This window comes from Achroia grisella, unplaced genomic scaffold (assembly GCF_030625045.1).
Source record: "Achroia grisella isolate CSIRO2021 unplaced genomic scaffold, CSIRO_AGI_Agris_v1 utg295, whole genome shotgun sequence".
Classification (NCBI taxonomy): domain Eukaryota; kingdom Metazoa; phylum Arthropoda; class Insecta; order Lepidoptera; family Pyralidae; genus Achroia; species Achroia grisella.
In genome coordinates, this window is record NW_026712783.1 from 1,292,525 (window position 1) to 1,306,452 (window position 13,928).

The following is a 13,928-nucleotide window of genomic DNA, read 5'->3' on the forward strand; positions in this document are numbered from 1 at the left end:
CGTCATGCCTATTTTTTTTATTACGCCACAAAATTGCGTATATTCACAAAATTTTTAATGTATATAGGCAGAAATAGATTAGAAATTATTTTTATAGTCGTACTGATTTAGTTTTAACTTTGTTATCGTAAGTAGTCATATTTCATAACTAAACTAACTAGATATAAAGTAGTCTTCACACAATAATTTCAGTCTAAATTTATAATATGAATATACAGTCTTTCGACCATGAAACTACTACATTAAATATCGAATAGGTAATAATCTACTATAATACCCATTTTTTTCTGGCTCTGTTTTTTTAAAGAAGATAATAGAATGGTGCCCTCGCATACGCTTACGGTTTGACGGTCTGATGGAGGATGATAAGATGAACATGAAGTCAGATTAGTTAGTCCAACGGGACAAATTCACCTGGTATTTATGACGATGGGTTCCAGGGGGAGCCGCGTGGAGGTCAATCTGACATGGTACATTGCTAGCAACGAGATCATTAGTCCACATTACTAACAATCCCCTTACCCTATTATTATTATAAATAATTTATAGTTATATAAATTATTTATAATAATAATATTCTGTTTTTTTGTTGCCTCAAAAAATTGTTCTCATAAGTCTCAATCAACTTTTATTATAATATGTACTACACCTGAATTAGAATTCTATTTATTTCATTACCAAGATATACCTATTATATAAAAAGTGAAACATATTGTAAAAAGTTTTTTTTTATAATGTAAAAGAAACAAAAAATATTGTTTTGTAATATAATATTCTTAAAAGTATTTTCTTATTGTTTATGTTATATTTGTATTATGTATTTTCGATTACAATTATTCTATATAACGAACTAATCACGCTTTTGTTTAAATCGATCAATTGGCGTTGAATTCAACTTGAGTTAACATGAATTTAGCACAACTCGAGTTATTTAATCGAATAGACATATCTATAGCATGATTCATAAGGAAATAAATACATATTATAGATAAGCGTCATCCAACTAAGTATTGTGTTAACAGCATACAATTTTTAACATTAGAGAGTTATTACATTTTACTTTATAATATACTCATATAATGCAGTCATCTCAGTTTAATGATGTAACTTTGCATAAAGAATTTAAATGGTTAAACGAGCCGGCAACCTGGCAAATAGAATCTCACAGTTTAAGAGTAATCACTGATAATAAGACAGATTTTTGGCAAGGGACCTGGTACAATTTTTATTTCAACACTGCGCATGTATATGGTGTTGATATAAGTGATGACTTCAATTTTACGGTAAGTACTAATTATGTGAGTAATTATTTTAATATATCATCGTCATCGCAGCCCGGAAGATGTTCACTGCTGGACATAGGCCTCCCCCAAAGATCTCCACGGCGATCGGTCCTGCGCTGCTCGCATCCAATGCCTTCCAGCGATCTTGACCAGATCGTCGGACCACCTTGCTGGAGGCCTTCCCACGCTGCGTCTTCCGGTCCGTGGTCGCCATTCGAGGACTTTATTGCTCCAACGGCCATCTGTCTTATGAGCGCCCTGCCCATTGGCACTTCAGTGTCGGAATTCTTCAGGCTATGTCGGTCACTCTCCATTGCCCTCTGAGTGACTCTGACTGACTCTTGTTCATGAGGCCCATAGTTAGCGACCCCGTCTTTACTAAATAATTATCGTTTTAATATATTATTCCTAGTAATTTAAGAATCCAGCCATATTAATACTATGAAACCGAGAACAACTCTGTCTATACTTTATGGAACTAAGTCTCTTTACTTTACTAAATGGAATTATATTATTTTATTTAATACCGATATTATTAACATGTGTGAAACCACAAGTATATAGCACGGAAACGTGGAATCGCTACATATATATATATATAATACTAGTTACTCGCCCCGGCTTCGCAAGGGTGTACATGCATTACATAGGTACATAAACTTTCCTCTAGAATCACTCTATTAAAAAAAACCCGCTCCAAAATCCGTTGCGTAGTTTTAAAGATTTAAGCATACATAAAGACGGACAGACAGCGACAGCGACTTTATGTGTAGGATACAAATGTACCTAATATTTGTATGTGTTATTTATAGGCCTGTATTGAAGCAGATTTCACTACATTGTACGACCAAGCAGGCCTTACGATTTATTTGGATGAAAAACGCTGGTTAAAAGCAGGCATAGAGTACAACGATGGACAGCCTATGATAGGCAGTGTGCACACTAATGGAACTTCGGATTGGGCAACTGGTAATTATTTTTGTCCTATTTTGTAAGTGAATATGTATGTCGATAGTCGACTTTACTGACTCCTGTTCATGTTTAAAAATAAATCGTGCTGCCAGTTACAAGGAGTAGTACAGTGTAACGCCTTTTCCTTATATATACGGTAGTACCAACATGTCCTAGGTTGAGGGCTCCTACTACGACTTTGACGTACATATTTTTATCACGTCGGGGTCACCAGTGTGGTTAGGTTGGCGTGTTGATATAGAGTAGGAGTGATATTAATAAAAGATTGAATATATGACGGTGTATATAATATCGGAATTAAAAATAACAAATAATAATTAATTTAACAACTTATTTAGATCAGTAATTTGCAATGAAGTGAATGATGTCAATGAAGTCAATGAACTGATTGAAGTCAATGTAGTGATTGAAGTCAATGAAGTGATTGAAATCAAAGAAGTGATTGAAGTCAATAAAGTCAATAAAGAATGAAATGAATGAAATTAATGAAATGAATGAACCGAATGAAATGAATGAAACGAATGAAACGAATGAAACGAATGAAACGAATGAAATGAAGGAAATGAATTAAATGAATGAAATGAACGAAATGAATGAAATGAATGAAATGAATGAAATGAATGAAATGAATGAAATGAATGAAATGAATGAAATGAATGAAATGAATGAAATGAATGAAATGAACGAAATGAACGAAATGAACGAAATGAACGAAATGAATGAAATGAATGAAATGAATGAAATGAATGAAATGAATGAATTGAAGGTAATGAAGGAAATGAATGAAATGAATGAAATGACTGCAATGAATGAAACGACTGAAACGAATGAAACGAATGAAACGACTGAAACGACTGAAACGACTGAAACGACTGAAACGACTGAAACGACTGAAACGACTGAAACGACTGAAGCGCCTGAAGCGACTGAAACGAATGAAACAAATGAAAAGAATGAAACGAATGAAACGAATGAAACGACTAAACCGACTGAAACGACCGAAACGACTTAAACGACTGAAACAACTGAAACGACTGAAACGACCGAAACGACTTAAACGACAGAAACGACTGAAAAGACTGAAACGACCGAAACGACTTAAACGACTGAAACGACTGAAACGACTGAAACGACTGAAACGTATGAAACGAATGAAACGAATGAAATGACTGAAACGACTGAAACGACTGAAACGACTGTAGCGCCTGAAGCGACTGAAACGAATGAAACGAATGAAACGAATGAAACGAATGAAACGAATGAAACGACTGAAACGACTGAAACGACTGAAACGACTAAACCGACTGAAACGACCAAAACGACTTAAACGACTGAAACGACTGAAACGACTGTAACGACTGAAACGACTGAAACGACTGAAACGACCGAACGACTTAAACGACTGAAACGACTGAAACGACTGAAACGAATGAAACGAATGAAACGAATGAAACGAATGAAACGAATGAAACGAATGAAACGAATGAAACGAATGAAATGACTGAAACGAATGAAATGACTGAAATGACTGAAATGACTGAAATGACTGAAATGACTGACATGACTGAAATGACTGAAACGTATGAAACGAATGAAACGAATGAAACGAATGAAATGACTGAAATGACTGAAACGACTGAAATGAGTTAATGAAGTTAATGAAGTGAATGAAGTCAATGAATCGATTGAAGCCAATAAAGTGATTGAAGTCAACGAAGTGATTGAAGTCAACGAAGTGATTGAAGTCAACGAAGTGATTGAAATCAACGAAGTGATTGAAATCAACGAAGTGATTGAAGTCAATAAAGTGATTGAAGTCTATGACGTGATTGAAGTCAACGAAGTGATTGAAGTCAATAAATGATGATGTGAATGAAGTCAACGAAGTGATTGAAGTCAACGAAGTGATTGAAGTCAATGACGTGATTAAAGTCAATGATGTGAATGATTTGAAGTGAGAAATGAATGAAATGAATGAAATGAATGAAATGAATGAAATGAATGAAATGAATGAAATGAATGAAATGAATGAAATGAATGAAATGAATGAAATGAATGAAATGAATGAAATGAATGAAATGAATGAAATGAATGAAATGAATGAAATGAATGAAATGAATGAAATGAATGAAATGAATGAAATGAATGAAATGAATGAAATGAATGAAATGAATGAAATGAATGAAATGAATGAAATGAATGAAATGAATGAAATGAATGAAATGAATGAAATGAATGAAATGAATGTAATGAATGAAATGAATGTAATGAATGAATGAAATGAATGAAATGAATGAAATGAATGAAATGAATGAAATGAATGAAAAGAATGAAACGACTGAAACGACTGAAACGACTGAAACGACTAAACCGACTGAAGCGCCTGAAGCGACTGAAACGAATGAAATGAATGAAAAGAATGAAACGAATGAAACGAATGAAACGACTGAAACGACTGAAACGACTAAACCGACTGAAACGACCGAAACGACTTAAACGACTGAAACGACTGAAACGTATGAAACGAATGAAATGACTGAAACGAATGAAATGACTGAAATAACTGAAATGACTGAAATGAGTTAATGAAGTTAATGAAGTAAATGAAGTCAATGAATCGATTGAAGCCAATAAAGTGATTGAAGTTAACGAAGTGATTGAAGTCAACGAAGTGATTGAAGTCAATAAAGTGATTGAAGTCTATGACGTGATTGAAGTCAACGAAGTGATTGAAGTCAATAAATGATGATGTGAATGAAGTCAACGAAGTGATTGAAGTCAATAAGTGATTGAAGTCAACAAAGTGATTGAAGTCAATAAAGTGATTGAAGTCAATAAAGTGATTGAAGTCAATGATGTGAATGATTTGAAGTGAGAAATGAATGAAATGAATGAAATTAATGAAAAGAATGAAACGATTGAAACGAATGAAACGACCGAAACGACCGAAACGTAAAATGAGTGAAATGAATGAAATGAATGAAACGATTGAATTGAATGAAATGAATGAAACGAATGAAATGATTGAAATGAATGAAATGAATGAAATGATGAAATGATGAAATGAAGAAAAGATGAAATGATGAAATGATGAAATGAATGAAATGAACGAAATGAATGATGTGAATGAAATGAATGAATGAATGAAATTAATGAAATTAATGAAATTAATGAAATTAATGAAATTTATTCGGTTTCATTGACTTCAATGGACTTCATGGAATCGATTCATTGACTTCATTCACTTCATTGGTTTCATTGACTTCATGGCTTCATTAACTTCATTAACTTCTTTCACTTCATTGAATGGATCTCTTCGTTGAATTCACGTCATTGAATCAGTTTATTGATTTCAATGAATGAAGTCAATGAAGTGAATAAAGCGAATGAAGTGAATGAAGTTAATGGAGTGAATGAAGCCAATGAAGTGAATGAAATGAATGAAGTGAATGAAGTCAATGAATCGATTGAATGGAATGAATGATTGAAGTCAATGAAGTGATCGAAGTCGATAAAGTGATTGAAGTCAACGTAGTGATGGAAGTCAATGACGTGAATGGAGTCAATGAAACGTATGATTTCAATGAAATCAATTAAGTGAATGAAATGGTAAAGTGATTGAAGTCAACGATGTGATTGAAGATAACGAAGTGATTGAAGTCAATGAAGTGATTGATGTTAATGAAGTGATTGAAGTCAATGAAGTGATGAAGTCAATGAAGTGGTTAAAGTAAAGGAAGTGATTGAAGTGAAAGAAGTCAATGAAGTGATTGAAGTCAAAGAAGTGATTGAAGTCAATGAAGTCAATGAAGTCAATGAAGTGATTGAAGTCAATGAAGTGATTGAAGTCAAAGAAGTGATTGAAGTCAAGGAAGTGATTGAAGTCAATGAAGTGATTGAAGTCAAAGAAGTGATTGAAGTCAATGGCGTGAATGAAGTCAATGAAACGAATGATTTCAATGAAATCAATAAAGTGGATGAAGTCAATGATTCGATCGAAGCCAATAAAGTGATTGAAGTCATTGAAGTGATTGAAGTCAATGAAGTGGTTGAAGTCAATAAATGAATGATGTGAATGAAGTCAACGAGTGATTGAAGTCAATATATGAACGAAATGAATGTAGTCAATGAAGTGAATGTGATGTGACCGCGAGTCGGCATGAAAAATGTAAACAAATTTGTGTATAAATTTGTATTTTTCCAGTGTTTTGACTATTGTTTAGGTTAGACTATTGTTTGTAATTACCCTTTGTAGCGGCATAAACTGTGAATTCTATGTCCGCCCATTGTGTAAATTCTTAGGGATCACAGCTTTAGTGTAGCCTGAACATGTGGCATTTAGTCGCACGTGGTTTTTTGTAGTTTTTTGTGTTGTTACTATTGTATTTAATTTTAAATGTGTGCGTATTCGCTGTTCCGGCCCGTCGGTCACCGACATGTGCAGGAATTGTCGGGAGGGTGGGACGGCCGACGCGCACGGCTCGGCGGGGGTGGGGAAGGACGCGCTCGGGCGCCCGTAAAATTGGTTCTCGATCGCGCTCTCTTACGCATACGCCACCGACGAAGAACACCGCCGGCGCAACGACCAAGAAAACCCCATCCGGCCGGCCGACCCTAGAATAAGAAACAAATTGAAATACAGTCCACACATTTAGAAAATTGAAGACCTTTTAATTGTGTACCCCACAATTTTGTGGTCCATCGCAGCCGCATATCAAGACCGAAGATCACCCAACGGTGCGACGAATCGCCGTGGAAGATCACCCAACGGTGCGACGAATCGCCGCGGAAGATCACCCAATGCGATATTCGCCGAGGAAGATCACCCAACGGTGCGACGTACCTCGCCGAGGAAGATCACCCAACGGTGCGACGCTAGCAGCTTACCGTATTTCGCTGCCGTCGTAAGGTGATAACTTGAGGGTGCAGCGAGGATAGGATAAATAACGTCTACGCCATATAGGATAGATAACGTCTAAGCGGTGTGTCCGCGGCTGTTCTTACCACCTAACGGTGTCAAACGGTCGGAGTGTGGGTTAACGCCATTGAGCGGTGCAGTGGGTGGTGTGTTGCCGGTTGTTGCTTGTTACCGTGGCGCAACCGAATAGCACTATTACGCCTGTACGTGTGTATCGTATAGCGGGGGCCGGACTGTAGGCACTGCCAAAGGGGTCGGAAAGTCCGAACCGGCCCTGAGCGCCCCGTCTGTACATACGCACCACTGCGGGGTAATTCCTACCCTCCTATCCCCATAGTCCATCCCCTCGGGTGTTATCCTGAGGGATTGTTAGGGACGGTTAGGTAGGTAGGGACCGGTAGGTTTTTAAGTGCCAGAACACGATGCCGACTACGAGAAGCCAAACCCCCGGGAGCAGAGAAAAAGACCACGCGGGAAAATGAACAGACAGAAGCGTCCCCTTCAGAAACCACGCAGATGTCCGCGTCCGCCGCGCCGTCGAGCGCGCCACAGGCACAAGCCGCCCGCGCCGCGTTTATTGACTCCGCACCGGCGCCACCGTCGCAGCCGCCGACGACAGATGTACGTCCGGCCCGGGCCGCGTCGGTGCGATCGCGCCGCTCTACCGCTAGCGGTATAGCTAAATTAAAGAGGCTGGAGTACGAGGCAGCGCTACAGATGGCGAAATTACAGGCTGATTTAATTAGAAAGAAGTTGGCAGCCGATGTCGCCGCGGTACATGAAGAGACCGATAGAGATAGCGTGTGCTCCGAGGAAGGTGCCGGCCTGCAACGTATAACGGATTGGTTTCAACGTACCGAAGTACGGGGGGAGCAGAGAATTAATTCCCCACCGCCTACGCAGAAAGAGCCAACAGAAAGGCAAGCTTCACCGCCGAGGACGCCGAAGCAAAGACGGAGGTCCCCCGCTCCTGAAGCCGGGATGCAAGAAGGATTCACCCGGTTGGCCAAAGCTATTGAACGAGCTGTGGACGAACGAGCGGATATAGCGCCGAGGCAAGCCCAAATCTCCCGATCTTCAGCGGCGAAGCAAGTGAATGGCTAGCGTTTAAGGCGGCCGTAGACCAGTCTACAAAGACGTACAGGATCACACCAGCGGAGAACCTGGCCAGGCTGAGGGCCTGCTTACGTGGAAAAGCGAGAGAGACAGTCGCAGCGTTACTCGTATCCGCTACAGAACCGTCGCAGATCATGAGGACGTTGGAGCAGCGGTACGGCCGGACAGAGGCCATCATCGACCGCGCCCTCAAAGATCTGAGAAGGATGCCGGTAATAGGAACATCGACAACAGAGGTGATTGACTTCGCCATTAAACTACAGAACATCACCACCATCGTCGCGGATATCGACAGGGGGGCGAGATTCCTACATAATCCCGCGCTTGAGAGTGAAGTGTCAGAGAAGTGACCCCTCACTTACAGGTCCACTGGTGTCACTACGCTGAAAAAAACAAGGAGGACACTAGACCTACGATCATCAAGATGGCAGAGTTTTTAATGAGCGAAGCCGATCTCATGACCCGACATCTACGAATAGCATCACCAACGAGACGAACGAGCGCGCTACCCACGAAGCAGCCCCGAAGCAACCCACTAGGCAACCCATACCGAAAGCAACGATGTCGGCACCTCGGCGACAGATGACGGATTGGCGCGGCCGTATACGCCGCCGTAGAAAAGAGCGAACAGAGTACCGAATGTCTCTGTTGCGGCGCCGCACACGTAACGCCGAAGTGTAAGAAGCTGAACGACATGTCGTTATCGGACAGATGGGAGTGGGCGAAAACAAATAAGATGTGCTTCCAATGCATGAACAGCACGCACAGAAGGTTCAAGTGTAAGGCTCGCAAATGTGGTGTGAGAGAGTGTCGTAAGCCACACCACGCCCTGCTGCACCCCCAGAAGAACCGCCGAAGCGGCAAGAGGACACCGCGATTACAGCCGCAGCACGCTTGCCAGAGAACAGCCCAGTGTTGTTAAAGGTGTGTCCCATCATCGTGAAAGGCAAGACGGGACGCGAAGTAGAGACGTACGCGATGCTAGATGAAGGCTCGACGGTTACACTCATCGATGCGGAGATCGCAGAACAGATCGGAGCCGAAGGTCCGACGCGATCTCTGAGAATTCAGGGAGCGGCCTCGAGCTGGCACGAAGCCTCGCCGAGTGGCTGATGTCATCATCAGAGGGCGACACCATACGGACGAAGAACACTCGGTGAGGGCGCGTACGATCCGGGATCTTAGGAACGCAGCGAGTGAACCCGGAAATACTCGCGTACGGACACCTGCGACAACTCACTTGCGACCAAGTGTGCTACGAAGATGCCAGACCCAAGGTCTTGATCGGGTCAGACAACTGGCATCTGATTGTTACGCGGAAGCTGCTCATAGGAAGGCACAATCAACCCGCAGCGTCGCTGACACGACTGGGATGGGTCATCCACGGAACGGTACCCAGAAGTGTCGTGGAAGACGAGGAACATGTCCTCCACGTGCGGTTGACACAGCGCAACGCCGAGCCAGACATGCGGCATATAGAGGGCATAATAAAAGCGCATTACGACATCGACGCGTTGGGTATATCGTCGAAGAGATTACCCATCGCTAAGGAGAGCGCGCCGTCGCCACATTCAACCGCACAGCGACGAGAGTGGATGGACGATACGTCGTAGGATTGCCGTGGGAGAGAGATAACGTCGTTCTACCTCCCAGCTACGACATGGCAGCGAGCCGACTGAGGGGAATAGAGCGGCGGATGGATCGCTCTACGGAATTCCGGCTGGCGTATACCGCGGAGATAAACAAGTTGTTGGACAAGGGTTACGCCGAGAAAGTAACCGACGACCGGTTCAACAACGACCGCGCGTGGTACCTTCCCCATTTCGGAGTGACGAATTGAATAAACCCGGAAAACTGCGACTCGTATTCGACGCCGCGGCCCGTTCGAAGGGAATGTGCTTGAACGACGTACTGCTGGATGGGCCAGATATGCTACGGTCGCTTAACGGTGTGTTATACCGTTTCCGCGAGAAGCCCGTAGCTATCACGGCAGACATACGAGAGATGTTCCTGCAGATTAAGATACGGGAAGAAGATAGAGCAGCACAACAGTTTCTGTGGCGAGGAGATGACAGGATTAACCCGCCGCAGAAATACGTAATGACCTCAATGATTTTCGGGGCGAGGAGTTCACCGTTCATCGCACACAGCGTTCGAGACAGAAACGCGGCAGAGCACCGAAGTCGCACCCGTCAGCGTAATAACAAGGAACCACTACATGGACGACTGGGTCGATAGCTTTGACTCCGAAGAGGAAGCAGCCCGCGCCATACGAGAGGTAGTAGAGGTTCATGGCGGGATGGGATTCACGCTGGCGGGTTGGAATACAAACCGACCGAGCCTGCTAGAGAATGTGAGTGAGGACCAGCGAGCGAGGACGCCGAAGGAACTGGGAGCCAACGCACATCCATACGGAAAGACATTGGGGTTATTGTGGATGTCAGCCGAAGACCAGCTGGCGTTCAACACCGGCATGCCACGCGTCCCACGAGAAGTGAAGCAGGGCACGCGGATACCGACGAAAAGGGAAGCCTTAGGAGCGGTGATGTCATTGTTCGACCCGCTCGGGCTGCTGAGCTCTTACACCATCACGGCAAAAATCATCTTGCAGGCGCTGGGGGTGCAGAAGGTCGAATGGGATGACTCTCTGCCCGCCGAGGAAGCGCGGATGTTCCAGGAATGGAGAGATGACTTAGCCTATATAGAGGAACTGAGATTGCCGCGATGGTATGGCACGAACGACAGCCAACGGTCGCAACTGCACGTATTCACGGACGCAAGCGAACAGGCATATGCCACAGCCGCGTATTGGAGGACGGAACGCGAGGATCGTAGCGTTAACGTCGTCCTGGTAGCAGCCAAAGCGAGGGTAGCGCCCATGAAAGCGCAGAGTATACCCCGGATGGAGCTTCAGGCGAGCCTGGTAGGACCCCGACTGGCCGCTGACGTACTGAAAGGACGTCGTCATCTCTCCGAAGAAGACGCTACATTGGACTAGGAACGACACCGCTCGATACAATCCACATGCGGCCCGCCGGATGGCAGAAAGCGCCGAACATACAGAACCAACACAGTGGCGCTGGGTACCGACCGCCCACGACGTAACTAACGACGCGACCCGCGCGAGATATACAATACGGACCGCCGCCGACAGATCCGTCGGGCCGGCGCTTTTATACGCTCCAGAGAAAGAACGACCCAAGGAAAGCAAGCCCGTCCCTGCAGAGACAGTAGCCCGTGTCCGGGCGAAGGCAAAGCACCGTAATGGACAGAATGCGGTTCTCCTCATCAATTTCAATGACCGAGTGAGGAGGACTGCACAGGTGCTGCTGGTCGCAGAAGAATACAGGCGACGGGCATGGAAGCTGGGCCGGGAGCGCCCCGCCGACGCGGGTAATTGGGTCATGTGGGGTTGCGGTGAACGCGGACGGCCGGACGGACGCGAGGGAATTTTTCGAAGGCCGACCCGAAGGCTGGTGGTCCTCCCTAGGGATAAGGGCTGCGAAGATCTGCGCCGGGGGAGGCTGTTGCGGACCACGAGTCGGCATCGAAAATATGTAAACAAATTTGTGTATAAATTTGTATTTTTCCAGTGTTTTGACTATTGTTTAGGTTAGACTATTGTTTGTACCATATACCCTTTGTAGCGGCATAGATACTGTGAATTCTATGTCCGCCCATTGTGTAAATTCTTAGGGATCACAGCTTTAGTGTAGCCTGAACATGTGGCATTTAGTCGCACGTGGTTTTTTGTAGTTTTTTGTGTTGTTACTATTGTATTTAATTTTAAATGTGTGCGTATTCGCTGTTCCGGCCCGTCGGTCACCGACATGTGCAGGAATTGTCGGGAGGGTGGGACGGCCGACGCGCACGGCTCGGCGGGGGTGGGGAAGGACGCGCTCGGGTGCCCGTAAAAGGCGGGTTGGTTCTCGATCGCGCTCTCTTACGCATACGCCACCGACGAAGAACCACCGCCGGCGCAACGACCAAGAAAACCCCACTCCGGCCGGCCGACCCATAGAATAAGAAACAAATTGAAATACAGTCCACACATATTGAAAATCGAAGATCTTTTAATTGTGTACCCCACATGGAATGAAGTGAATGATGTGAATAAAGTGAATGAAGTGAATGAAGTGAATGTAGTGAATGAAATGAATGAAATGACGAAATGAATGAAATTCTAAAATTGAAATGAATGAAATGAATGAAACGATTGAATTATTGAAGTGATTGAAATCAATGAAGTGATTGAAGACAATGAAGTGAATGAAGTCAATGAAGTAAATGAATACAATGTCAATGTCAATGAAGTAAGTGAATGAAGTGAATTAAGTGAATGAAGTGAATGAAGTAAATGATGGGAATGATGTGAAGTGAATGAATTTTAAGAAGTTTTCTGTAACGCAAACTCACCCATAGAATTAGTTACATACACTAAAAACTAAGTCTATGGTCTCATCTATATCAGCCGCCATGCAGCTTGCGTTGTAAGCTGTATTCATAAACTATACAGAGATGGCTTTCGTTTGAAGGGTGGGGATAAAATTATTGAGTGAGGGCAGTGAAAGTTGTGCAATTGTTGAATATAAAACTCCTGTTGTATTGCCAAATGCTAATACTAAATAATAAATAAATATAACTGTTCGGTTTTGTGTTTTTTAGAAAATAATTCCATTTAACTCACACCATACAAACCCTGAAATCCTCGCGCCCATATATTCTAATAGTCCTCCGTAATTGTAACGCATATCAGAAGCATGACATATAAAAAGATGTCCGTGGTGTGTTAAGCTTTTTGGATATAACTTTACTTGTGTTTCCAGTTACGTAAAATAAAAAATGGCTTTTTTTCAGGCGAATACCATGGCGACCCGCGTAAATTCTGGCTGCGTCTCACTAAAGTGCGCGACGTCGTCTGTGTAAAATATTCCACAGATAAAGTAAAATGGACTCTACTTAGACTGTGCCAATTTCCCGTATCTGAGAAATATTTCGTTGGCTTGATGTGCTGTACCCCTCAACGGCAAGGTTTAGAGGTTAAGTTCAGCGATGTATCTGTTTCTGTGCCCAATAAGGATATACTACATTCAAATTAGGTACCATCTACACGTCATACCAATTTCAGTCATTTTGACTCCTCCCTCCCATGTCACAGCTGGTCAAAATTTCATCCTCGTTGCCATATAATAATAGCAAGACCTTCTGTGTAAAAAGATGTTTAGTATTTCTCGAATATTCGATTGATTAAACAATTTAATTAAAAAATCGACTAAAGTTACCCCATTCATTCTATTATTACTTTAATCTGTGGGCTAATTATGTAACTTCGTTCGCAACGATTTTCGTATGTAACGTAGTGAAAATGAGGTCATCTGTCAATAATGCGATCATATAGACGCCATTTGACGCTGTCAACTAGCATTGCAACGTATATATTTACATATCGATAAAAATTATTTCTATCGAATGTCGATTTAGTAACCTCGTTGCAACGTCACGTAATCGCTATTTTGCCGAAATGACAGCGTGGAATTGAAACGGTTTTTACATTATGAGAAACAATTTAGAAGGTGTTTCTTTTGGTTACAATCTTTAAAATATCAGCATTAGCAGCATTATTTATCTTGTTTTGGTAA

At 42.7% G+C, this 13,928-nt stretch overlaps 1 protein-coding gene across 1 annotated transcript; it reads left to right on the forward strand.

Annotated features, from left to right (window-relative positions):
• The first annotated feature begins 999 nt into the window (after positions 1-999).
• LOC131843313 (uncharacterized) lies at positions 1,000-13,594 on the forward strand. The gene is made up of 3 exons (XM_059191937.1): positions 1,000-1,283; positions 2,096-2,252; positions 13,147-13,594. Exons 1-3 carry the CDS (start codon positions 1,080-1,082, stop codon positions 13,386-13,388), a joined length of 603 nt encoding a protein of 200 aa, XP_059047920.1. The 5' UTR covers positions 1,000-1,079; the 3' UTR covers positions 13,389-13,594.
• Positions 13,595-13,928: the final 334 nt, after the last annotated feature.